Source organism: Anabrus simplex, chromosome 1 (genome assembly GCF_040414725.1).
Source record: "Anabrus simplex isolate iqAnaSimp1 chromosome 1, ASM4041472v1, whole genome shotgun sequence".
Taxonomy (NCBI): Eukaryota; Metazoa; Arthropoda; class Insecta; order Orthoptera; family Tettigoniidae; genus Anabrus; species Anabrus simplex.
In genome coordinates, this window is record NC_090265.1 from 152,315,193 (window position 1) to 152,341,330 (window position 26,138).

The 26,138-nt window shown below is 38.6% G+C and overlaps 1 protein-coding gene across 2 annotated transcripts in view; it reads left to right on the forward strand.

The window, feature by feature from the left end:
• Window positions 1-389: 389 nt before the first annotated feature.
• The window catches only part of MED27 (mediator complex subunit 27), a 102,018-nt gene continuing 76,269 nt past the window's right edge, over window positions 390-26,138 (forward strand). For both annotated transcript variants that reach the window (XM_067139539.2, XM_067139532.2), the window contains exons 1-2: window positions 390-672; window positions 21,945-22,089. In XM_067139539.2, the coding sequence (XP_066995640.2) occupies window positions 500-672; window positions 21,945-22,089 (318 nt within the window). In that variant the 5' untranslated portion in view covers window positions 390-499. The remainder of the gene's footprint in view (window positions 673-21,944; window positions 22,090-26,138) is intronic.

Consider the following 26,138-nt stretch of genomic DNA (forward strand, 5'->3'; position numbering starts at 1 on the left):
TCCCGTGTACCACGATTTTTTTGAACGCGCGCTTAAAAATAATACCACACTGCGAGTCAACTGACAATTTCCTGAAACTGATATTGCAAGCGATGCCGAGGATTATAAGTGTTTCAGTTGTTAATATATTCGGGAGGAATGTGCTCAATTCCTACAAATACATTATATACTGAACGATATGTTGACGTCCTTAAAAAATTACATCAACAAATGTCCATACTGTTGGTAATCATGGCGATGCTGCTTCCTTGAATGCATTGCTTCGCATGGATACCGTTGCGGCAGCACATGTGATATCACGACTGATCACAACATCGATCACAGTCACAGTTTAGGTAGCAACATTCTAGTTCTGTAGATGATGGAGTTAAGAGGGCGAACGATGATCACAGTGATAGCGTAGAAAGTAACAGTCGTTACTCGTGATTTCTTGATATCAGTGAAAAAATCACAGTTCGTAAAATATCGCCCATCACTATTTTGGACAGTGTTTTAAAATATGGAGCCTTTATATACGGCGTTGAATGCTGTCAAACTTTTGAGGTCGAGTGTTGGACATGTGTTTGATACTTTAGCCAATGGATTAAGGGCCGATCATGGAGAAGAAGGAAAAGACACAAAGTTTATAATTGAGTTGCAGGAGCTTTTGAGTACTGTAAATGTGAATTTCAGGTAAATTGGCGTGCATAACCTCAAAACCTTAGAAGTGTAGTAGGCGTTGGCCTATATTTTATAAGTTATACGTTTGCAGAGCGTAGTTTGGAAGGTATTCTTTAAATCAGAGATAATTATCCTTTTGCGAATTGGGTTTACAGTATTGTTGTTACAGTGCAGTATTTAGGTACAATTTAGTTACAGGAACTATTAAGTTTGTGGAGAATAATATTGTAATTCAAGCCTTTCTCTCTTTTCCCTGTAGTATTCTCTTTCTTTTAGGGCTATGGATTGTTGTAGCATTGCAAACCTTTGCAACTCAGTGATACTCCTCTTGTGTCTTCTGTTTCGTATCTGTCATTGTCATAAAATTGCACTAAATTTCAAACTTAAATACTAAACCACACTCGAATTAGAGCAGACTTACCTTCGATTTTACTCATAACAGGATTGGTATTGCCCTCCATCGGCTTGTGTAATTTTTTTCTCTCAGTTCAACTTTGTGGACTTGTTTCCTGTTTTCTTGAAGTCCATCTTCTTTTTCGGCTGGGTTTTCACCATTGCACAGTTTGTTTCATTGCGATTCTGTTATAGAGGCGCCAAACAACTTCTCCTAATAATTGTATGGCCTCGGCTTCTGTTTGCAAACATTTTAATTTGATGCTACGTAGCTGCTTGCTCATCAGTTTCAACGTTCTGTTTTACTCTAGGCCTACTAGATCGCAGAGTAAACTGAATCTCTCTTGGGTGTTTATGGCCGAGTTAATGAATTTTTTTTGGTAAACACCAGAGATCTCTTACAGGTCAATATCGTACGACAAGGAGTGTTGAAAGGACTTTTTATCTGGCCTTAAAAAATCGGACTACGTCTGCTGGGTTTGAACCCACTGTCTTGGGATCTTGATGCCGACCCTCTACCAATGATCCACTGAGGAAGCTACTTCTCTCTGATGCTCGCAGATGAAGAGACTTTCTTTTGTCTTGCTTCTGGTAGCATTGATTTATTGAAAATTACTGGATGATCGTATATCATATCCACAAATTTTTGTGAAGATTCATCTCTTTCCAAAGTCATTCTCTACATCACTTATTTTGCATCTCACAACGATTAGCCTTACTTTGTGCAGTGAGTGAAACAACTGCCAATAATCAGAAGTATGGCATGCACAGGGGAAAATTAGGAAAAGCTTTCAGAGTCTGCTCGGGCCACACACGAGGAAGTTCTGTTGCCCATTATTTTTATTCACTAGAAATTTGTGAGCTTCCTCACAGCTGTGAAGTTATTCTCTTAAGGTGAGTTGAGTTAGGTCTCCATTTTATTCATACCACCCAGTATACCAGCCATTCTCTGTGATCTTGAGCAGACTTCTAGAGAAAAACAGAAGGTTTCTGTTTTTAAATCAACATGCCTTATAATTGTATAATTCAATGATTTGTTGCAAAGATCGGTTGATTTCGTATCATGTCCCGCTGTGTGTGGATGCAATGGAATATCTGAGCTAATTGGGACCGAGACTACCTTAGATATGGAAAAACTTGGATAATACACAGATAATGTGCTAATAGATAGTAAATGAAGAAAAATGCTTAAAAACTGTGTAGTAATTTGTCTATTAAACATAATTCCTGAAAATTTACATTGAATAATTTACAATTCATTTAAAAGTTAAACAGATTAAAATATTAGATGAGAAAATTATTTTTTGAAAATGTCTTGCATAGATTTTTGGTCTAACTTCTTGCCTTTCTTGGACACTGCAATGTAACACCAACACTGTAGAGATGGAAGATCAAGTGGCATAGACTCTTCATGCTGTTCAGTGTAGGCTATAGCAGCTTTGATCACCTTCAGTCCCTCAGTATGTGATATTTTCGGAATGCTGTCGTTGGTGTTGTGTTCTTCATAATTTTCTTCAGGATTGATGACTATATCAACAATACCACCATCGGTTAGCTCTATTCGAGGACCACTTGAGGACTTCGTCATTTTCAGTTGGCAGTTTTTCTTTATTTACAATTTGCTTTATGCCACACCGATCCAGATAGGTCTTATGGCGATGATGGGGCAGTATTAATGAGATCATATTAGATGACAAGAACATGGCTTTAATATCAGCGCTATGAACTTTGTTGGCATCTAGGTATGAAGGCGTGTTTTCCAACAACAATATCGCTTTTCTAGTAGGAGGTTTTTTTTTTTTTTTTTTTTTTTTAATGGCTCGACCACAGGAATGAATTCCTTGAGAAACACCATTAATTAAAAAGTGTACTGTCAATCCACATGTTTTCTTTTATTTCTGTACATGGTGCAAAGACGGTTAACATTAACAATTTTTAAATGATCTTGTGTTTTTTTTACTTTCTAATCAGGAGGGATCTTAAAGGAGCTGGATGTGGTGGCACAGGCTAAAGGCTTATTGTTTTTGAACCCAGGAACGGTTTTCTCCAATTTCACTGCCAAAGTCTTCTGAAGTTCAGCAAGGTCTTATCATAGTTGAAGATTTGATCCAATCTCAGTCCGTCATGCAAGACAACTTACATTTTTGATTGAATTTCAGCAACTTCAGATGAATTAGCTGACATATTTCCCTCCGTAATGTTGAATTGCTTAATGCCGTATCCTTTATTCCATCTATACACCCATCCATAACTTGCAGTAAAGCCTTCTTCACTGTCCTAGAAGTTCTTGTGCCTTACCTTGTGCCATAGGACCACTTACTGAACTTCCTGCACTTTGCAAGTGTGAAAACCACAAAAGTAAAGCCTCAGACATCTGCTCATATTCATCTTTCTTTATCATTTTCTATGCTAAACCACTACCCCTTCTCACATTTTGTCTCGTCCACTTTTCAGTGTCCTTCCACTTACATCTCCAATCTTCAGCGGTCACTTCCCCGACTCCATAATCAGCAGCAACCTTCTTGATAGACTCACCTTTATCCAACCTTTTTATTGCATTAAATTTTGTTTCTAGAGAAATTTTACACATTTTTTTGTTTGCCTCTTATACTGTAAAACTCACCTAGAATAGACCTATACAGATTCAAACACCACCGTAACAATTGGATGCACAGACAAAGTAAGAGGGAATTGTCTTCAGCTGACTGTAAAAAAATAAATGAAACATGATGTTAGACAAGTACAAGGCATTTGACTAGGGTTCCGTGAATCACAGGTGTGTGTATGTGCACGCAGATTCTTAGAACAATGCTCGACCTAGCAGCAGCAAGGGCTGTTACCTCACTACTCGACCTAATTGGTGGCCAGTGCTCGCGCATTGCTACAGTACCATTCAGCTTCATTGACACATAGTGCCTAGCACTGCATTGGTACAAAAATGTTTATTTTCCAACATCTCCCTCGGTTAACTTGGAGCCTCAGTTAATGAGGACTCTATTGATCACAAGTCTGCTGTATTCCTGCACTGAGTAGAAGGGATTCATGGTTAAACCACTTTTTGTGTTTATTTCTGTTTTTTTAAAAATATTTTTATTTGTTTTACGTCACACCGACACAGATAGGTCTTATGGCGACGATGGGACAGGAAAGGCCTAGGAATGGGAAGGAAGCGGCTGTGGCCTTAATTAAGGTACAGCCCCAGCATTTGCCTGATGTGAAAATGGGAAACCATGGAAAACCATCTTCAGGGTTGCCGACAGTGCGGTTCGAACCCGCTATCTCCCAGATGCTAGCTTATAGCTGAGCACTCCTAACCGCACGGCCAACTCGCCTGGTGTTTTATTTTATTAGCTTCATGAAAATGATCAAGGTTGCCACAGGGACAAAGCATAACAAAGACACAAAATATGGTTACACAATTGCTGGTAAGATAGGAAAGTAGTAGAAGAGATTAAGGAAATACATTTTGGCAAGCATAATGAACAGTCATGAGTAGAACCTGGATTTCCTTGCACTATCAAATCTCAAAATATGCATGCATTCATACACTATCATATGGCAAAACATGCACAGTAAACTGGAAAATGTGCACCATCCAAATTCAGTTCCTTTTGAAACATTGTACAACAACTAATTTCTCCAAATTAACTTTAAGCTCATCTGTTTATCTGTCAACACATTCTTAAGCACGGAAAGTGGCATTTCTACCCTGCAAGGTCCATATTTAATTGAGAACATTTGGGACAAAGTGGGGTCAAATTGTACGTCTTTGCATTTTCACCACAATACATCTTTTATAAGCTTGACGAATTCAAAATCAGGATTTAAGACATGAATTGTTAATCTACCTCATTAGAAGTAGTACTAGTTTCGGTCAAAATCTGACTATCCTCAGCTACATATAAAGAAACTTAAGAACTAAAAAACATATTACATGTAAACAATGATGCGCACATTTATGTCTCGAAGTAAAAACAAACACCTTATTTACAAAATTTATCTGTTGACAGATAACCAGCAAAAGTAATGCATACAGTCTCTCATAATTTTGTGTTATACAACTCCGCCGACAGTGGTAATACTTTGTCACAAAAGAGTCTGCAAGACACCGGCGAGAAGGTCATCACAGACAAGAGGGAGTTCCATTCTTTCTTCAAACCAGTACATCCTGGAACCTATTGGATTGAAACACAGTTTGATTTCCCAATATCATATTGGTCCATTTGACCTTTAAACAATGCATAGTATCTTTTTTTTTTTTTTTAAGATATCTCCCTTTCACAAGGCCTCACAGACATTCTTCCTGTTCAATATAATCTATATATATAAAATAAGAGTTTTGTCTGTACATTGCTCAGAATTTGAAAAGAATGGTATTTCTGTATCGGTCATGTCCATAGTAACAAGAAAATGTACTTTTTACTTTTCCGTAATTTCTGTCTGTATGTATGTACACGCATCACGAGAAAACGGCTGAATAGAATTTAATGAAAATCGGTATGTAAAGTCAGGGGATAAGCCGCTACAATCTGGGCTATAAATAATTCTATTCACGCTGAGTGAAATGGTAGTTTAGGGGGAGGTCTTAAATTTAATTATCGAATATTTATATTATTAGCGGTCCTATTGATAAATACTATATAACTTAAGTTATATAGAATTAAATTTCCAATCATTTATGTCTTATACATTTTTACCGTACCGGCTCTGATAACACAGATATTAATGAAGTTGTATTTTTGTTGCTAAGTCCATATCAACGCCGTGTCACGAGAAAATGGGTTAACAGAATTTAATGAAAACTGCTATATAGAGTCGGGGAATAAGAAACTACAGCCTAGGTTGTAAATAATTTTATTTTCCCCAGATGAAATGGTAGTTTAGGGGAAGGCACCTAAAATTTAATTTTTAAATACCGGTACCATTGTTATTGGGGCTATCGAAAAGTACAGTACTACATAACAAAAGTTATAGACAATACAATTTCCGATCATGTATGTTTCATTCAGTTTTACGGTACCGACTATGATAAGAGTGGTATTTCAGAAGGCCTACATTATCCAAAGCGCATAACACTGATCAATAATAACTTTACATTGACCATTGTTTGTTGTGATGTTCTTCGTTTCTTATGGTGCCGCTCAACTCCGATAGACGGGATTACTACTGCGTACCGAGTATAACAGCCTGACTGAACACTGGCGGGAAATAGCTGGGGAGTTGGAAAACATTTTTCTTTAGCATGCCATTCTTCTGGTTCATACATTTTCTGATACTGCAAGTACGAAACACACTGGTTCATCATAATATTCCAGCTATTCAATCCCTACTCTGACGTGCTGTTTTGAATGAGCAGCACGTAGCAGTAGTAGTAGTAGTAGTAGTAGTAGTAGTAGTAGTATGACCTGGTCAAGAATTACAATTTAAGCCTGTTTCAAATTATAGCACCACAATTCACTAAATAACTCAAAAAGTCAACCCTGAAAAGACATTTCTTAAGAAAGGCTTCTTCCTCTTCACTTTTATTAAATTCTACATTCATTTAATTCCAAATTAGCAGTGAAGAGGGGGCTTCTCCTCTGGCTTGGAGGAAAGAATTGCCTCCAAGTCAGATTTTTCCGTTGCCATAGTGAATTGAGATTTTCCGACTCATCGGGTACTCCTAGGAAACAGATTAGTAAAAGGGCATAGTTTTTGCCCTGGGACTCTCCACTATTCGCATCCCTCCCACCCCCCCGCACCGCCGAAAAAAGACGAAGAGTGTTCACTGATCACAGCTGCCTGCGGCTTGGTCATTCCAGCTTTCGAATTCCAGCATAGTACTGTTCGTTAAAAGTGAGAAAGTGTGTGATCTTTCATTTGATGGAGTATTTCACATGAAAGCATTGTTTTTAACCACGCCATTCCTACTGACACCATTGCAATGACCTATGTTCATTTCAGTTGGGAAAACCACTTAGACAGTCTTTCTGAGGATGTAAAATGGCTGGTGGAGAGTGTCTGTCATTATAATGAAAACTCCCCAACCTGGTTGTTACTGATGGTAGGCAAGTGGGCCTATCATTACAATGAAAATTCCCTAACACAGTCTTCATATGAGAAAAGATGTTGGTGACTTCCCCGTCGCGTTTCTAGGGTAACGTTAAGAGCTATGCAATTTAATACAATCTTGCTCACAACATGTACACTACCTAGCCTAGAATTCTGTATACAATGTAGAATTCCATAGCGAAGCACGGGTACATCAGCTAGTTCTAACATAAACTACTAAAGCTAAATGGTTTGTATTCTCATAAAAACTAGTGAGACTAAAACATGTTTCGACCCCATATGGGTCACTTCAGCTTAGTATGCTTGAGAACAAGACAACTTACAATATCCGAAGTGAGAAATTTGGATAAAAATGATAGGTGGAAAAATTTAGCGTGACATATTAGATTTCTTTTTAAAACATCATTCATTGTTTTATGGATTTAATAAAATTCTAGGGGCGATGACCTAGATGTTAGGCCCCTTTGGACAACAAGCATCATCAGTAAAATTCTAAAAGGATAACAAAGAGGGAATGATGACTATTATGGTCTATCTAGATGGCTATAGTCCAGTACCAATTAAAGTAATTAAAATATGCCCATTTGGAAGCATTTCTTGTGCTATTTGTGCGCCTTTTTTTACATACATACATACATACATTATCATTATAGACTGTTATGCCTTTCAGCGTTCAGTCTGCAAGCCTCTGTGAATTTACTAAACGTCACCACAATCCTCGATTTACAACTAGTGTTGTGGCCTCATTTAGTTCTATACCTCTTATCTTTAAATCGTTAGAAACCGAGTCTAACCATCGTACCCTTGGTCTACCTCTACTTCTCTTACCCTCCATAGCAGAGTCCATTATTCTCCTCTGTTCGCCTCACATGACCCCACCACCGAAGCCGGTATATGCGTACAGCTTCATCGAGTTAATTCCTAAATTAGCCTTTATCTCCTCATTCCGAGTACCCTCCTGCCATTGTTACCACCTGTTTGTACCAGCAATCGTTCTTGCTACTTTAATGTTTGTTACTTCTAACTTATGAATAAGATATCCTGAGTCCACCCAGCTTTCGCTCCCGTAAAGCAAAGTTGGTCTGTAAACAGACCGATGTAAAGATAGTTTCGTCTGGGAGCTCACTTCCTTCTTACAGAATACTGTTGATCGCAATTGCGAGCTCACTGCATTAGCTTTACGACACCTTGATTCAATCCCACTATATTACCATCCTGGGAGAACACACAACCTACATACTTAAAATTATCGACCTGTTCTAGCTTTGTAACACCAATCTGACATTCAATTTTGTTGAATTTCTTACCTACTGACATCAATTTAGTCTTCGAGAGGCTAATTTTCATTCCATACTCATTGCACCTATTTTCAAGTTCCAATTAGACTGCAGGCTTTCAGCATAATCTGCCATTAAGACCAAGTCGTCAGCATAGGCCAGACTGCTTACTACATTTCCACCTAACTGAATCCCTCCCTGCCATTTTATACCCTTCAGCAGATGATCCATGTAAACTACGAAGTGCAAAGGTGAAAGATTACAGCCTTGTCTAACCCCTGTAAGTACCCTGAACCAAGAACTCATTCTACCATCAATTCTCACTGAAACCCAATTGTCAACATAAATGCCTTTGATTGATTTTAATAATTTACATTTAATTCCATAGCCCCCCAGTATAGCGAACATCTTTTCCCTCGGTACCCTGTCATATGCTTTCTCTACATCTACGAAACATAAACACAACTGCCTATTCCTCTCGTAGCATTTTTCAATTATCTGGCGCATACTGAAAATCTGATCCTGACAGCCTCTCTGTGGTCTGAAACCACATTGGTTTTCATCCAACTTCCTCTCAACGACTGATCGCACCCTCCCTTCCAAGATGCCAGTGAATACTTTGCCTGGTATACTAATCAATGAGATACCTCGATAGTTGTTGCAATCCTTCCTGTTCCCTTGCTTATAGATAGGTGCAATTACTGCTTTTGTCCAATCTGAAGGTACCTTACCGACACTCCATACTAATCTTACTACTCTATGAAGCCATTTCATCCCTGCCTTCCCACTATACTTCACCATTTCAGGTCTAATTTCATCTATTCCTGCTGCTTTATGACAATGGAGTTTATTTACCATCCTTTCCATTCCTCAAGCGTAATTTCACCAACATCATTTTCCTCCTCCTCATGAGCTAGGCTGTTCGCAACACCACCAGTTTGATTTCCTTTTACATTGAGATGATGTTCAAAATATTCCCTCCACCTCTCCACTGATTGCCTGGGATCTATTATGAGTTTACCTGAATTAATCAAAACACTGTTCATTTCCTTTTTCCCTCCCTAAGATTCTTTATTACTGTCCAGAAAGGTTTCCCTGCTGCTTGACCTAGCCTTTCCAGGTTATTACCAAAATCTTCCCAAGACTTCTTTTTGGATTCAGCAACTATTTGTTTCGCTCTGTTTCTTTCATTTACGTACAAATTCCTGTCTGCCTCGGCCCTTGTATGGAGCCATTTCTGATAAGCCTTCTTTTTACGTTTACAAGCTGCTCCCACTTCATCATTTCACCAAGATGTTTGCCTTTTCCTATCTTTACACACAGTTGTTCCTAGGCATTCCCTTGCTGTTTCTACTACAGCGTCCCTGTATGCCACCCATTCACTTTCTATATCCTGAACCTGCTTACTGTCTACTGTTCGTAACTTGTCACTAATCATATCCATGTACTTCTGTCTAATTTCCTCTTCCTGGAGATTTTCTACCCTTATTCGTTTGCAGACAGATTTTACTTTCTCTATCCTAGGCCTAGATATACTTAGTTTACTACAGATCAGCTAGTGGTCTGTATCATCGAAAAATCCCCGGAAAACTCGTACATTCCTAACAGATTTCCTGAATTCAAAGTCCGTTAAGATACAGTCTATTATGGATCTGGTACCCCTAGCCTCCCATGTGTAGCGGTGAATAGCCTTATGCTTGAAGATTGTATTCGTAACTGCTAACCCATACTAGCACAGAAGTCCAGCAAACGCTTACCATTCCCATTAGCTTCCATATCTTCCCCCCATTTACCAGTCACCCTTTCGTATCCTTCAGTTCTATTCCCAACTCTCGCCTTGAAATCGCCTAGTAGCACTATTGTATCCTTGCTGTTGACCCTGACCATGATGTCACTCAATGCTTCATAAAACTTGTCAATTTCAACCATATCTGCACCCTCACATAGTGAATACACAGAGACAATTCTTGTCCTAATTCCTCCAACTGCCAAATCTACCCACATCATTCGCTCACTTACGTGCTTAACAGAAACTATGTTGCGTGCAATGGTATTCCTGATAAACAGCCCTACCCCAGATTCTTCCCTTCCCTTTCTAACACCCGTCAAGTACACTTTATAATCTCCTATCTCTTCCTCGTTATCTCCCCTTACCTGAATATCACTTACTTCTAGCACATCCAGATGCATCCTCTTTGCAGACTCAGCCAGTTCTACTTTCTTCCATAAGCCCCATTAATATCGATAGCTCCCCATCGAATTCCATTTCGTTTGCCAAGTGTTTCCAAGGAGTCCCTCGCCTGTCAAATGGGAGTGGGACTCCGTTACTCCCATAGGTCCGAGGCTTGCTTAAAATGTTCTGAGCTCAGTGAATTCATGAAGCAGGATGCTACCCTACTATTGCACATAGTCCAAGTGAGGATCTCTCTTCTAATGGGTTATGGACCACCAGTGAATTGTATAGTCCTAGCCGCCTGAGCACAAGGATGGCCAGGACTCAGAATATGTCCGAGATGCCCACTCCCATTCCATAGCAACTGGTATCCTGACACTCAGGACCACTTACTAGGCCACTCAGCCGTTGCCCATGGTTCACGATCTAGGATGTGACTACAGTAACCCACACCATGAACCATCCTTTTTTTTTCTTTCAAAAATTAATGTGACCGTTAATATGGAAATTGAGTATGAGGTTTGTGCACCCCGATGTTATTCCTCTTCTGTGACAAGTAAATGTAATTCTCTCTCCTCCAGCTACTTGAGTAGGCTATTCGAGTTGAGTCTATGCTCGAATGAGTGCTGACTTGTGAAATAATAGTTCTAAAATCTGTGTACCCAACATTGTAGAAATTGCTATTTCCAAACTTTTACACCTCATACATGTTCTTTGCTACTTGTTTAACCGGGCGAGTTGGCCGTGCGCGTAGAGGCGCGCGGCTGTGAGCTTGCATCCGGGAGATAGTAGGTTCGAATCCCACTATCGGCAGCCCTGAAAATGGTTTTCCGTGGTTTCCCATTTTCACACCAGGCAAATGCTGGGGCTGTACCTTAATTAAGGCCACGGCCGCTTCCTTCCAACTCCTAGGCCTTTCCTATCCCATCGTCGCCATAAGACCTATCTGTGTCGGCGCGACTTAAAGCCCCTAGCAAAAAAAAAAAAAAAAAAGAGCTACTTGTTTAACATTGCACTAACACATCAAAGGTTTTCGGTGACGAAAGGATGGGAAAGGTCTAGGATTGGGAAGATAGTAGCCATGGCCTCAATTAAGGTACAGCTCCTGGATTTGCCGGGTGTGAAAATGGGAAACCACAGAAAACCATCTTCAGAGCTGCTGACGGAATTCAAAACTACTATCTCCCGAATCCAATCTCTAAGCTGTGCAGTCCTAACCGCACAGCCAACTCGCTCGAAGTATACAGTGTGTGTGTGTATATATATATTTTTTACTTACAAGTTAACATAACAGATATCCTATTTGCTGATACTTTTTTTACTTGCGTATATCGTGCACTTTATATTTCTGTAAATTAGGTCTTAAAAATCAGGGTAGGTATATGTGGGAAGCTAGTAACTAATACTTGATCAGAATTAAAATATTTTTATGAGTAATGAAGTCTCACCCTTGTATAATAGATGAGATTTTAATATGTCCTTAACATGTTACTGAATAATTACAGAAGTATTAAAAGTTTGTAGGATTCTGTTCATAGCTGAGTAGCCTATGCTCCCCTTTAATTTGTGCTTCTTATTCATGAATTAGGCTATCCAGCTATGGTTCACCTTCTGTTTCATATAATTAATACCCTGGTTTGTCACTATTTCACTTGCTTTAAATTGTAGCGTTAAACTTGAACGCTTCTCCGTAACTCACCTATAAGCAAAGTTACGCTGGAAAGCAAATTATGATATAATATGCCGGACTCCATCTTATACCTTATGTCTCACTCATACTGTTTACTGGATTGCAGCCAGTTTAACAGTGCTGCATTCCATCCAACTCATTAGACCAGGGAATATCCTAGGATCTGGACTTACCTAACCACCTTTCACGAAACAATGGGGAGGAGAGCAGCTGCATCTGAGATAAGGGGAGGATTATGGGAGGCAGTTTGACATTGAGCTGAGAGCAGGCATGAATGCGATAGGGTGTATCTTGTTGCATTTATACTGATACATGAAGAAAAATGACTGCAAGATGTAAGCAGGGATTATTTTCCTCCCTCATTTTTGTATAAAAATTATGGTGCATGATATTTTTAAAATAAATACGGTATAAATTTTTATGGCTTAGCACTGCTGATGTGGAAATATTATTCTGTTGTCATGGTAACTTCCTGGCGATGATGGTGGTTCATATCAAGGTTGTTTTCATAAGATACAAAACCACATGCTTGTTATCCCTATTGATCACAAAAATAATGAAGATTATTATCGGAATTAGAGAAAAATCATGTGAAGGAACAATCATTCAAAGAATAACGGAATCATGAGAGTCTTTCTAAATATGTTCCATAGCTCAGATTGAATGCAGGCACTAAATTATAAGTACATGTTAGTTGAAATTTGATTGTTCAGGATTAGAAAGCCTGAAGTCAAAAACTTTAATTTTCTTGTGCGCATGGATTGAAACTGGTGCAGTCATCATTGCTTCCTATGGAATTTTCACTGTCTAGACAAGCCTATTTGTATCTTAATGCTGTAATGCTAGAGTCTCTAGGGTCTGAAATGTTATGGGTGTGGGTTTTTTCCAGAGTGATGCTGATGATTGTGGTTTTAAGGTGCCTTACTTCGTGATCATGAGGTATTTTGGTTTTGGGTGTATAACTGAAACTGATCACTGGTCCACGAGTTAAAAATAATATAAAAATAACAGCAATAGGCCGGGTTATTAAGCCATGTGTGTGTGGGTGATGTTTCGTCCTGGTTGTGCCATTTGGGCTCATCAGTTGGACTGGCACATTTTTGCAAGATGTTTCTTAGCAGTGACAAATAGTCTAACAATCTCACCAAAATTATTCTACATTATCAAATATCTGTCCTCCCTGTACCGGGCGGTACACCTCCATGGCGCTAATTCAAATATTGTGCCAATTGAAACTTCTCTACTGGAGAAACTTGGAACTTCAACTACTGAACTAATTCAACGGTTATTCAGAAGATGTCGCTGAGTGTTTTTTATTTGCCTTTTGTTTTTCAACGATTAAGAGGTGTGGACACTCTCTAACAGACGTCTCTACCCAAAACTATGGTAACACACTCTGGTGCAATGGAATGAACTTTCTTGAAGAAATATTGTATTCCTAAGTTTTGTTTTTCCTAAATTTTGTTCTGTGGTTTGTAGGTTGGCAATATAAATCCTTTCTTTCCGCCCGTTTTGAATGTAACCAATCAGGAAATTATGTAATTAATTTTCCACCAATAAGGTGTTTCTTCCTCGTCTTGTGTATTAGTTTTTGCTGTTATCCAATAAAAGCGAAAGGGTGTGTCTACTCATTTCTGAAAGGTCTCGAATGTTCCACGAGGGTATAAAAACTGCTGATTTTCTTGTCTCGGTGCCACTTCAGTAACATCTTTCTTAGTGTGTGAATATGTAGCAGGGGGCGGGAAGCGCCTCTTTCTTCAAGCAGCAGTTCATCTACAAGGTAATGGCCTGTTAACATCTTCATTTCTTGCTAGCTCAGCAGTTTAACTCTCGGGGGAGAGTTCGAAACCTTTAGTATGTAACCTACCTTTTAATAATGTAAATTCTTTTCTGTCTATGTAAAATCTATAAATTATAAGTCTATAAATTACTGTAAAGCGGGGATAGAGAGTGCTTCACCTTCTCGAACTCCCCTTCATTTTTGAATAGGAGGTGACTGCGTTTTCGTAACCGTTCTTCTTTAATGTAGTAAAGTTTTCTCATACGTGTCACCTCCCTAGCTTGAGATTAGCCCCTGTATGATCGGCCTAGCGCCACGTAGGTTTTAGACAAAAACTTGGTGTAGGAGTGCAAGTTATCGCCTCCATTCAATTTTGTATTTTGGGCCATTTAACCCGTTTTGTTTTCCTTCCTGCGAAGGCCCAGTAGATTTGGGTATTAGATACCCCTGTTTCACTGTATGTGTGCCCTGAGGGCAGTTAATGTAAAGTCAGTTTATGGCCTCTTAAATAGGCTTGAAGACTTTGAGAGCGCATCTGCTCTTTCTTGTGTGTGAAACGTGCCTCTAGGAGGCTTAACATGGTAATTGGGAGCAAGTGCTCCTTGGCATGATTGGGTTTTTCTGCCCCTTTGTGTGAACTGGGTACATTGGTAAAGTTGGGCTCATAGCTCAAGGATTGTTATTGTGGGGCTAGAAGCCCAGATCTTGTATTATCCCCTAACACTTATAATTTCTTTGTACCTGATTTTGGCTTGTTATTGACTTGTTAAGTTTTCAAATTCTATGTCACCACTGTTAAGTTTTGAAAATATAACCTTTGTTAAAGTTTTAAATTAACTTTAATTTTGTAGTTGAGACCTATTCCAGCCCGCACCTTCTTTCACCTCTAACTACCACGGATATCTCCGTAACACTCCCCATTGAGGTACAATGTCAAATATCATTTTGAAAAGTTGTACTGACTAGCCCAAATGGCACAACGGGGGCAAAGCACTATGCATGAGGCCTAATAACGCAGTCTGATGCTGTTAATTTTTTTATCTGTGGCTGCTGTGAAAGCCTTAATTGGCATTATACTCCAGTGGAGAGGATAAATCAATATTTGGTGTGCTTTGTCAGGAATGCATATCATTGGACCAGTATTTTTTTTTTATTGTGCCATCAACTCCGAAGTCAATACGAATATTTTTGTTGGTTTTGTGCTCAGTTCACTCAAGTCAGAAGACAGAGCTGCTGCATTCAGTATGACAAGGCAACGTAACACTCGTCTAATATATCTAATCTAATATATCCCCGCAATATGTCCATGATGACTTCTTCAAAGAACAAGTGGTTGACAAACATATGTGGCCACCACATTCTTCAGATCCTTTGACCTGTGATCCTTTTCTGTGAAGTCACTTGATGAGCAAGGTGTATGAAATAAATCAACACACAGTACAGGAACTGAAAGATATCAGCTATGAAATTGCCACCATCAGTGTCAATAGTTTACACTGGATGTACCTAAAACATGATCAGATGTACACAGTAGTGTAGTTATGTTGCAGAGGACCACTTTCCTCTACAAATGGTGAATCATTTCAGTACTTTTGCATTCAAGTGCATCTTGCAGTGCCAGTAGTGTGCCGACTTTATACACTTTGTGTGCGTTGAGACCATGGGTAAAAGACATGGATATCTCCTTCATATGCTGGACAGGAGAAAGTTGAGGAGTTCTTTCTAAAAGTCACTATTTCCACCATATGAAAGTTGTGGGAAAAGCATAAGAAATGTATAAAGAAAAGCACTTGGAACGTACCTATGACGGGACTGGACAGCTTTTAAGAAATTACATCTTTCTGGTCTGGATTGCTCATGGCAGTCGATAATATTCAACTACTGCAAATCATGTGGGCAAAAAATTTTCTTTTGAAGTGGAAATAGCACCTTTTGAACACACTCCTCAGTTATGGCAGCACATCCTTGAGTTCCATCAAGAAAGTTGTGAACCACATAATACTTGTTGAGGAGACCTTCACTTAGAAATTGGTAATATATTTGACATGCTAACACTAATTTTTAAACTGATCAGAATGAAATTTGAAACAAACTGGAGATACAGGGAAGACTGTACAAAAATTTGTGGAAAGATATGTAAAACTGAAGTTGATTGTGATGAAATTTTCCTGGCACGATTTGATATATCTTTCCAAGGTACATTGTCCTAGAAATTTGAATTATTGATGTAGATGCTGTAACTCAACTATAAGAAGTAGGTCTAAATAATGCATAAATCACAGATGCTCGAGATCTTCACGGAAAGTCCAGCTTATGTTTTTGCCCTAAATGCAGATCAATATTCATTCATTCAATACTCCACCATTTTGATGGCATTTAAGCTCTTCATCCTTATTGCCAGTTAGTTGAACATCAGCGAGATACTGAGTGCATGCATTGATATCTCTCCAGATGGTTTAATGCACATGAAGGTTGTTCTACCATACATGAAACAATTCTATACTGAGCAAGTTAGCTGTGTAGATAGGGTCACGTAGCTGTGAGCTTTAATTGAGGAGATGGTGCGTTCAAACTCCACAGTTGGAAATCCTGAGGATGGGTTCTATGTTTCCTCATTTTCTCATCAACCAAATGTCGGGGCTGTCTCTTTATTAAGGCCATGGCCGCTTCCTTCACAGTCCCAGTCCTAGCCCTATCCTATCCCATTGTTGCTGTAAGATCTCTCTGATTACAAGTAATAAATTTCATCTTGATCTGTGATGGAGTTATTATATGTAACAAATTCCAGCGTTGAGTGCAGTAGGACGCCCGGTGTGAGTCAGCCGTAAGGGGTGTCAGATAATTTGGACACAACCACAAAGAGTCAGTTTCCTATGTTTGTGTTTTTGTGTATATTTTAATAATCATTCAAGATCGTGGCTGAAGATGTTTTTCATGGAAAACTAAACGTGTACCAACAACAAATCTTTTTAAAATAAATTAATATTATTGTAATCTAAGAAAATCATAAGATTTTGAAGTGGTAGAAAGGTGGAACCCCCATACAAGTTGGAATTTGTTATAGAGCTGTTTGAGTTGGTGCAGTTTAAAATCAGTAGCAGAAAAACAGTGAGAGGAAAAACACAGTACCGTCTTGGGTGGTGGCTGGTGATTAATTAAGCTTCAATTGTGATTAGGGTACAATATTTTTTTTTTTACACTTCTTGATTCTTTGAAATATGTTTTGCTTTTCTCTAACATTAGTTATGCAGCTAGCTAGGAGCTTTCCTTCTTGTGCTCATTGTTGTGAGATTGAATTCCAGCATCATACTTGATCAGAATTAAAATATATTTTAAATGATGATGATGATGAGTGAGTGATGAGTTGGCTACACAGTACAGGTCGTATATCTATAAGCTTGCACTTCGGACATGGTGGGTGTGATCCTCATCATAGGCAACTCAGAAAATGGTTTTCCACATTCACACCAGGCTGTACCCTAAGCCCATGGCCAGTACCGTCCTTGGCTCTCTCCTTTCTCAGTGTTGCTGAAAACCTTAGGAATATAATACAGCATTAAACAGCTAACAAAAGAGGAAACTTTTTGGTGACAAATATTGTATTAGACTTTCTGAACACTTCCTGATACAAGAAGTGGTCAGCTAAAAATTCCTGACCGGGCGAGTTGGCCGTGCGCGTAGAGGCGCGCGGCTGTGAGCTTGCATCCGGGAGATAGTAGGTTCGAATCCCACTATTGGCAGCCCTGAAGATGGTTTTCCGTGGTTTCCCATTTTCACACCAGGCAAATGCTGGGGCTGTACCTTAATTAAGGCCACGGCCGCTTCCTTCCAACTCCTAGGTCTTTCCTATCCCATCGTCGCCATAAGACCTATCTGTGTCGGTGCGACGTAAAGCCCCTAGCAAAAAAAAAATTCCTGAAGTTCCCAAAAGGAAGAATTCATTATCATAGAGATTTTTTGGGTTGTTTAATTCATACAGAGGTTTTTCTACATACTACTAATGAAATTATGAATTTCTATGCTATTAGAATGAGTTAAAAAATTATTGCCCTTAACACTGCTTGCTACTTCACTGACATTACAATACTATGCAAATTTATTTGCACATTTATATTATATACTATAATTTATATTATTGTTGTTGGTGTAATTCAGAGTGGCATGACCCCAATATTTTGAAGGAAACCAAATTTTGTAATATTGCAGAGTTAGAATTATTATTATTATTATTATTATTATTATTATTATTATTATTATTATTATTATTATTATTATTATTATTATTCAATCTTCCTGCAGCAGCTGCAGGTTGCCCAAAGACAAAGAGTACCTTAACAACAATAATACTGGGCGAGTTGGCCGTGCGTGTAGAGGCGCGCGGCTCTGAGCTTGCATCCGGGAGATAGTAGGTTCAAATCCCACTATCGGCAGTCCTGAAAATGGTTTTCCGTGGTTTCCCATTTTCACACCAGGCAAATGCTGGGGCTGTACCTTAATTAAGGCCACGGCCGCTTCCTTCCAACTCCTAGGCCTTTCCTATCCCATCGTCGCCATAAGACCTATCTGTGTCGGTGCGACGTAAAGACCCCAGCAAAAAAAAGAAAACAATAATGGATGTGGATACAATAGATAATGTGATCATTTGATGTTAACTGTAGGCAATTGAGTGAGGCATGTCAAACATTTGAGGTCCGCAAGCATGGTTCTTGAAGATCATGATGGACTTCTTGAGTGTGGTAATCGTGATGTTATAGATAAAACCTCTATTCAGCCAAAGGTATTGCAGAAGTTGACAAAAAATGTAGGTATGGTTCCTCGAGCACCTAACACCAATCCGATTACAGAAATGGATGAGTGCTTATATTTTTGCTTGTAGAAGTCCACCGTTTCTTCATAAATTCTTCTTTTTCTGCCACGAGGTGATACTCCCACGTGGCGCATCCCAGGTGGCGGATAGGGGGATCCTAGCCGGCTTGCCGGCAGACTTGAGAGAAATAAAATACCTCTCGCGGACCAAACACACTACCCCCTGCGGGTGGGGGACGCACATGTAGAATACACCCACGGTATCCCCTGCCTGTTGTAAGAGGTGACTACGAGGGGCGACCAAGGGATGATTGAATTAGAACCATGAAACTACTCTTGATTCGTACCTTCATGCGGGGAACACCATGGGTTGCATGTACTTGCGAGTAGTATCACTAAATTGGTACGAAATAGGTTTGTGATTAGTTGCAGTAAAAAGCCTGGCCTGGTGGATTCCAGTACCCGTGCGTTGTACCCATGTGGGCAACACCGCGGGTCTGGGCGTAGCCTGTGAGTTGTACCGCTACATGAGCGGCACCGTGGGTCAGCGTTGCCTGTGATTGGTACCCACTATGTGAGGAACACCACGGGAATACCGGCGCCCGTGACTAGTACACCTAGGTGAGGAACCTTACCGGTTTGCGTTGGCTATGAGTGGCGCCATTGTGTGAGAAACACCATAGGTCTGCGTTCCCTGTACGAATTGCAATACTTGTGAGTAGTACCATCTTGTGTGGACCACCTTGAGTCTTTGCTACTTTTGATCAGTACCCCAAAATGACAAATACCATGGTTCTACTTTACTCGCGACATGTACCATTCTGTGGGGCCTTAGACGTGAATTTAGCACCCCTTCAGACATCAAGCATCATTATGCTTTATGAATGGTCCCTTGGTCAGTAATATTCTAATTAACTACCTTCTTTTTGAGTCTGATCCACTGTTTTTGTTTGTTTTTGTGTTTTTGTAGGGTTCATGTCCATCCATTCATTCTTCATGACATTTTTTATTTTATTTTGGTCAGTGGATGAATTTGAATTTTTTGTTATTTCGTTTTGTACCATTAGGGGCTGATGACCTCGATGTTAGGCTCCTTTAAACAACAAGCATCATCATCATCATCATCATCATCTTTTTCCTGCATCAACCTCTTCCGGCTGGTTTTCGTTGGTCTCAAATCTAATTGTTGGATCAGTGATAAAACCTTCAGAACAGGATGGCTTAAAAGCAATATGTCAATGCGTTGGTTGCTTCCTCTGTTGGAGAGACCGTGTACTACTTCATAGACATTATAACCTTGTCCTTTCAGAGTGTTAGCTATCACTGATCTGACTACATTATGATGCAAGGTGCGTAGTAATACACCATGTGGACAGGCTCCCAGGACATGTGGAAGAGTTTCAAACTCTCTGTGGCAACGCCGACAGAGGCTGTTGCCCTGAGATCTGCCAGGTACAGTACGCGCAGCAGAAACATTGGCGTTCATTTTTATTGCATCACGTCATTCAGTGCAAGACAATCCTTTATGATCACGAATCCATGTATTCGCTGGAGTATACTGTGTAAACAGGACTACACGTTTGCCTTTATGCTCTTTCTTGCTCCAGTTGTCAAAAGCTCTTCTTCTCAATTCGAGTCGGACTTTCTTTGTATCTACAAAACCATGTCTTTTGTCTCGAATAGATTCTGTTTCTGCTACATTCAATGCGGCGAGGCTCGTGCTGATTTCTTGACATAAGTTTCTCATTGAGTGTAAAAAATTATTATTGGAAGATTTCAAAATTTTGCATGCATTAATATGTTGCAGATATATTTCACATAATATACTAAATAAACCCAGACCTTTAAATTTAATTTCAGCGTATATCATATCATTCAGGACATCCATGGGAAGTTGCAAAATTTTCTCTAATGACCCCCAACCATAATATCGGTGTCATTTGTAAATTTGACTGGAATCTTTTGTGGTGGTACTGTCTGAAATTTATATACCAAACTGGGACAGATCGAATTGTTTATGATTACAAATTTTTAATCTGAATTCAAAAGTGGTGAAGAAATGAGCTCTAGGGTGTTTTTGAGCTTATTTAGGACCTCGACGGACTGGAAAGTAATTTCATTGGAGAAATTTACACCCAAATACTTCATAGATTCTCCTTTCTTCAGACACGGTATCTGTTTTTCATCTATCGTGAATAGTTTTTCTTCTGATAGGTGACCTTGTTTGATGCATATTCCTTTACATTTTCCAATATTGATTTTTCCATTTACTTGTAGTTGATGTATGGCCGCATGGGCAAGTACTAAAGCTGACTCAGAATCTTTTCCAACAATATCTACATCATAACCAAAACTTAATACTGTTAGAGCTTCACGATCTGGACTCAACTGAAAGCCATATTGGGTAGATATCGACCTGACTTCTGTGGATAAAAACAGGCCAAGTAGTAAATACATATGAATTAGGTATGGATACTGACATTCTGCGAGTTGGAGCGTGGAATGTTAAATGAAAAGGTTATCACAGGATAGGGTAGCATGGAGAGCTGCATCAAACCAGTCTATGGACTGATAACTCAAACAACAACATGAATTAGGTCTACATTTTAATTCTTTGTGAATGTTCTTTACTTTACAGAGGTTTGGTTATCAAATTAAAGTGATTAACATATAATATTCAAGGGAAGATAAAGAATATTAGCAGTAATTTTGTGGTCGCAAATTGCTCTCAAAAGGGAGGAGCCATGGACCCCCCACTGATCACTGTCCCCCAATCAAAATGCACAAATTACACTAATGGTGGTGGTGGTGTTAAGAGTAAAACAAATATTTTGTTATGAACGACTGTCCCATGGAACAGGGTATAACAGGTTTGATGCCAGTTCTTCCGTACAAAAATCTGCTCAGTTTTAGTGTTTGGTTAATTTGGTACTTTTTGTATATTTTCTGATGTTCGTAAATTTTTTATGGGTACTCGTAAGTGAAGTTGCTTTTCTTTTTATTTCTTATGTGTATACAGTATATATATCTATGAATTCATTAATTTTATTATTCTGTGTAAATGCCACTTTATAAAATTGGATGTTCTGATTAACAATATTTTCTCATCAACAGGGATTTGGAGCAGGCAGTAAATAGTTTGACTCCTCCACCAAGTGCATTTAATTTAGGAAATACTGCTTTTCTTAGTCAAGAAAGTACCTTAGAGCGCCAGGCACTGTATTCTGATCTTGTGCGGTCATATAAATGGACTGATAAGGTAAGAATATCTAATATTAAACTTTTTGTATCATATGAAACACAGGCTTTTCAAATTACCTATGTACATGCATGCTACATGTTGATTGTCTTTGTAGCAGCTTATTGTTATACAAATGACACAATTTTGCAGTGGTACTTGTCAACTGTTTTTCTAATTGCATAAATATATTCCTCAGACTATTGAATTAATTGGTCCCATGTTATGGGAACAATATTTTAGCTAATGTGACATAGGCATAGCTAGAGGCATGATATTTTCGCTTTAACGATGAACATGACAAGAAATATTTTGAAGCGATTTTGAGATATCTTAAAGAATCATATGATTCAGGTTACGAAATCAGTGATTTTGTTTTCGCGAATTAAAGCGACAAGGTCAGTTTAAAGCGAAATGCACTTATTTTGCGATAAGTGCGAAAATGCAGCGAAATTCATTGAAAAAAAAACGATCTTGAAACTGTATTCCAATATCGTGTGTGAAGAGAAACGGATGACAGAATAACGATTTCTCGATTCGACAGAAGTATCTCTTCGTATTAATTAAAATTGTAAAATCCCTTAATGGTATGGCCATACAGAGCGACAGCTGTGGCCATATATAGTGAAAGGGCAATTTGTTATTAATCTTGATTAGACGTACAGTATATTATAGTTCTAATCAAGATTACATAAGGCATAATGAATGATAATCAATCAGTGTTGCCAACTTAGCGGATTTTCCGCTAAATTTGGCGGAATTAGAAGACTGTCGGCGGAGAAATATATAATTTAGCAGACAGCGCATTTTTGTGATACAATTCCTTTAGTTTTGCTAATTGCCACCTTTTCAATACAATAAAAATATATTACAAACTTACATATTTATTATGATGTTTACATGGTACATGTTTCGCTCCTTTTCGTGAGCATCATCAGCCAAACTATCATTAATCTAAGATTGTGTAAGATCATAAAACAATTCTTTTGGTTCAAGATTACTCCTATAAAATTAATTGACAATCTTATATAACATTTTGAAAGTCACACAACAATAAAATTATGTCTTAAGTTAACACTTTTTGTCTAAAATCTTCTTCAGTCCAAACATTTTATCGCCGAAACTCATCCGGTGAACATCTTTTAAAATTGTTTAAAAATAAGAATAAAATAAAAAACTTTTGAAATCTGGCTAGTTATGTTGATTCCTGTTGCTAAACTTGTATAATTGTCATTAAAACTTCATAACAGTATTGAATATTTTCTGCAGTTGGTGTATGTATGTATGTATGTATGTTTAGTCCTCAGCCCGAAGGCTGGTTGGATCCTCAACAGCTCCGCCATCAGCTGTCATAGATGGCCTAGGCATCACTGAAGAGTCTGCCAAGCCCACTGAAATGCATGCACCAACCAACCCTATGAGCAATATTTTCACACCATTCATAGCAGGGATTGGCTGCAGAAGGAATGGCATTACTAGCATCACTCATACCTCAGTCACTTTCATTTTGTCAAATCCAAGGATAAAGCTGAGACAGATCAATGAAAGTAACAAGATTGCTCTAGCCCATGCCAGAAGACATAGTGCACCGTAAACACTAGGTCCTGCCAGCAAAGGCAGTTGGTAATTGTCATTATGGTCGATAGACTTGTTCTCGTTGCTGGAGTAACATTTATAAAATGTATTGGTATTAATTTATATTATCAATGGGAACTACTTGTTACAGCACCATGTACCATGTAAACATCATAATAAATATGTAAGTTTGTAATATATTTTTATTGTATTGAAAAGGTGGAAAATGAAGTTTATAACCTGCAATGCAGCGCATTTTTGGCGGAATTCTACATTTATTATAGCGGAATTTAGTGATTAATCCATTTCGCGTTTTAAAAAAAATTTGTACTCCAGTCTGTCACCAAGCTATTCCGTATTTCTTGTCAGGAGCTAGCAGTCACATGAGGAAAACATGTTATTTGGATTTGATGTTATGAGATCATGGTATCATAAATTTGTAATGTGAAAGGAAAGGTTACTTATCTCTTAGTTGATGAATGACAACAGGTAATGAAACGGTGAGAGAGTAGCATTTATATTTATGCTATGAAGGAAGACCGTTTAATGAACTGGCCTGTTCTGTGTGGCCCTCGAGGTAGGGGATTCGCCTAGTTTCCACCCGGCAGTAAAACGCGTACAGTAGTTTTAGCTTGCAGGCGGGGTGGGTTTAATCCCAATGAAATTCACAGATCAGGCAGATCAGGTGAGTGCAGACATTTAATTTTATTATTTATTATTATTGCTAATTTTTATTGCTCATTATTTGAGATCGAATTTCTTGGCGTAATTTTAGCAGATTTTCAGTAATATTTAGCGGTTCTTGAAAATATAAGTTGGCAACACTGTAATCAATTTTGTTTCTCTTTATTTATCTATCTTTCAGAAAAATAATTCATAAATCTCACGAATTTATGAATAATTTTACGAAATGATTAAAGCGAAATTAAAGCGATGAGGTAAGCCCTATTTCGCAAAATCGAACATAAATTAATGCGAAAAAATCATGCCTCTAGGCATAGCTCTTCTTACCAATCACAGTTCTTTTGCATCCATTTCTTCTCAGTCCCTGACAAGCTCATTTCTTGTTTCTCAGCTTCAGGAGGGCGAGCATTAACACTCATTGAAGGACCATCTTGACAGAGCTTCACTCTTCTTGAGGGGAGTGTAGGGTAAAAGGATACCTTATAAAATACAGGAAAAGGAAAGATGCTGAAAGATGAATACAAATGCAGGGTGGTTTGAAACAATGTGAACCGGGTATACAAGAGTCATGCCGAGAAATCAGGATCAAACACACAGTTGGTTTCAGTCGGTGCGACCATAGCGTACTTGCTATGGCGCGATCCTGTCAGCTCAGAATCCCCTCCCCTGGTGAAATTGTATTCTTCGACTGGGACAAAAATGCTGGCAATCAGGAATGAGTTAGCTGGAAAATTTACAATGCCGAATAACAGGCCAACTGTATTGGTATTATAAATTTGCTAATTTGGGACAAATATTTCAGGCTCCCTATGGGAATCAACATCTATATCATGGCGCTCTCTGCTGATCTTGAACCATGTACAGTACAGGTTTAGCAACACTGCCATGCAAAGCCCATTTGAATTTGCTCGCAAAGTGGTCTGATTGGCTAACTTCAATGGAATAGCCCTTATAGATCAACACTATATTTAGGTCTGATAATGGACTGAACACTACAATTTATGTGATGCAAGTATAATAATATCACTAATACCAGCTTTAAGAAATATAATAAAATAGTCTTAAAATTGCTTCCTAAAGTGATTTATAGTTCTATATTTATATTTTTCAATTAATTTTTTGAAGCATTGATCATTTCAGTGCCAGTTTTTTATCTGCTGTGGATACAAGGGTAGAGTTTATAACCTCATGGCATGTATAGCCCATTAAAGGGTTTGACTGTTCATAATTGCTGACAAGCCAGATGACCTGTAGATTTGTCACGTGGTCATTATGATGACATCCTTAATCTGTATTATTTGGCTTTCTTGACCAGGTTCAGTGCTTCACATATGAGACAACTTCTCAGTTGGTCTCATTAGGCTAAGTGAACTCTGTTCTAGCCAGAAAGTGAACATGGGCCCTCTAAGGCAGGCATGCTGCCCCTACACTTCGGGCTTGATAGAGTTTGTAGGATTAAATATAATGATACACCAAAGCCTGTCCAAACTGGCACATTTCTGTTCAGTCTGCCATTATTTTAGTATCATTTCAGTTTAGACCATAAACCATGTAACTTTTTAGTGACAGTTTGGACAGCTTCAACATCATTATCCTCAATTTTCCTTGTCCAACTCATGCTGGGTTGGGAAGTTTATGGCACCTTTTCATTTCCTCTATCCTACCACCAATTTCCGTCCTGAACTGTGTTCCAATCCAGTCCAGTAACCTATCCCGGTCATTTGAAATAATAGAACTACAGAAAGCGGTTCAATGTAGCAAAAATAGAAAAGCGGCGGGATTAGATGATATCACAATAGAACAGATAAAAC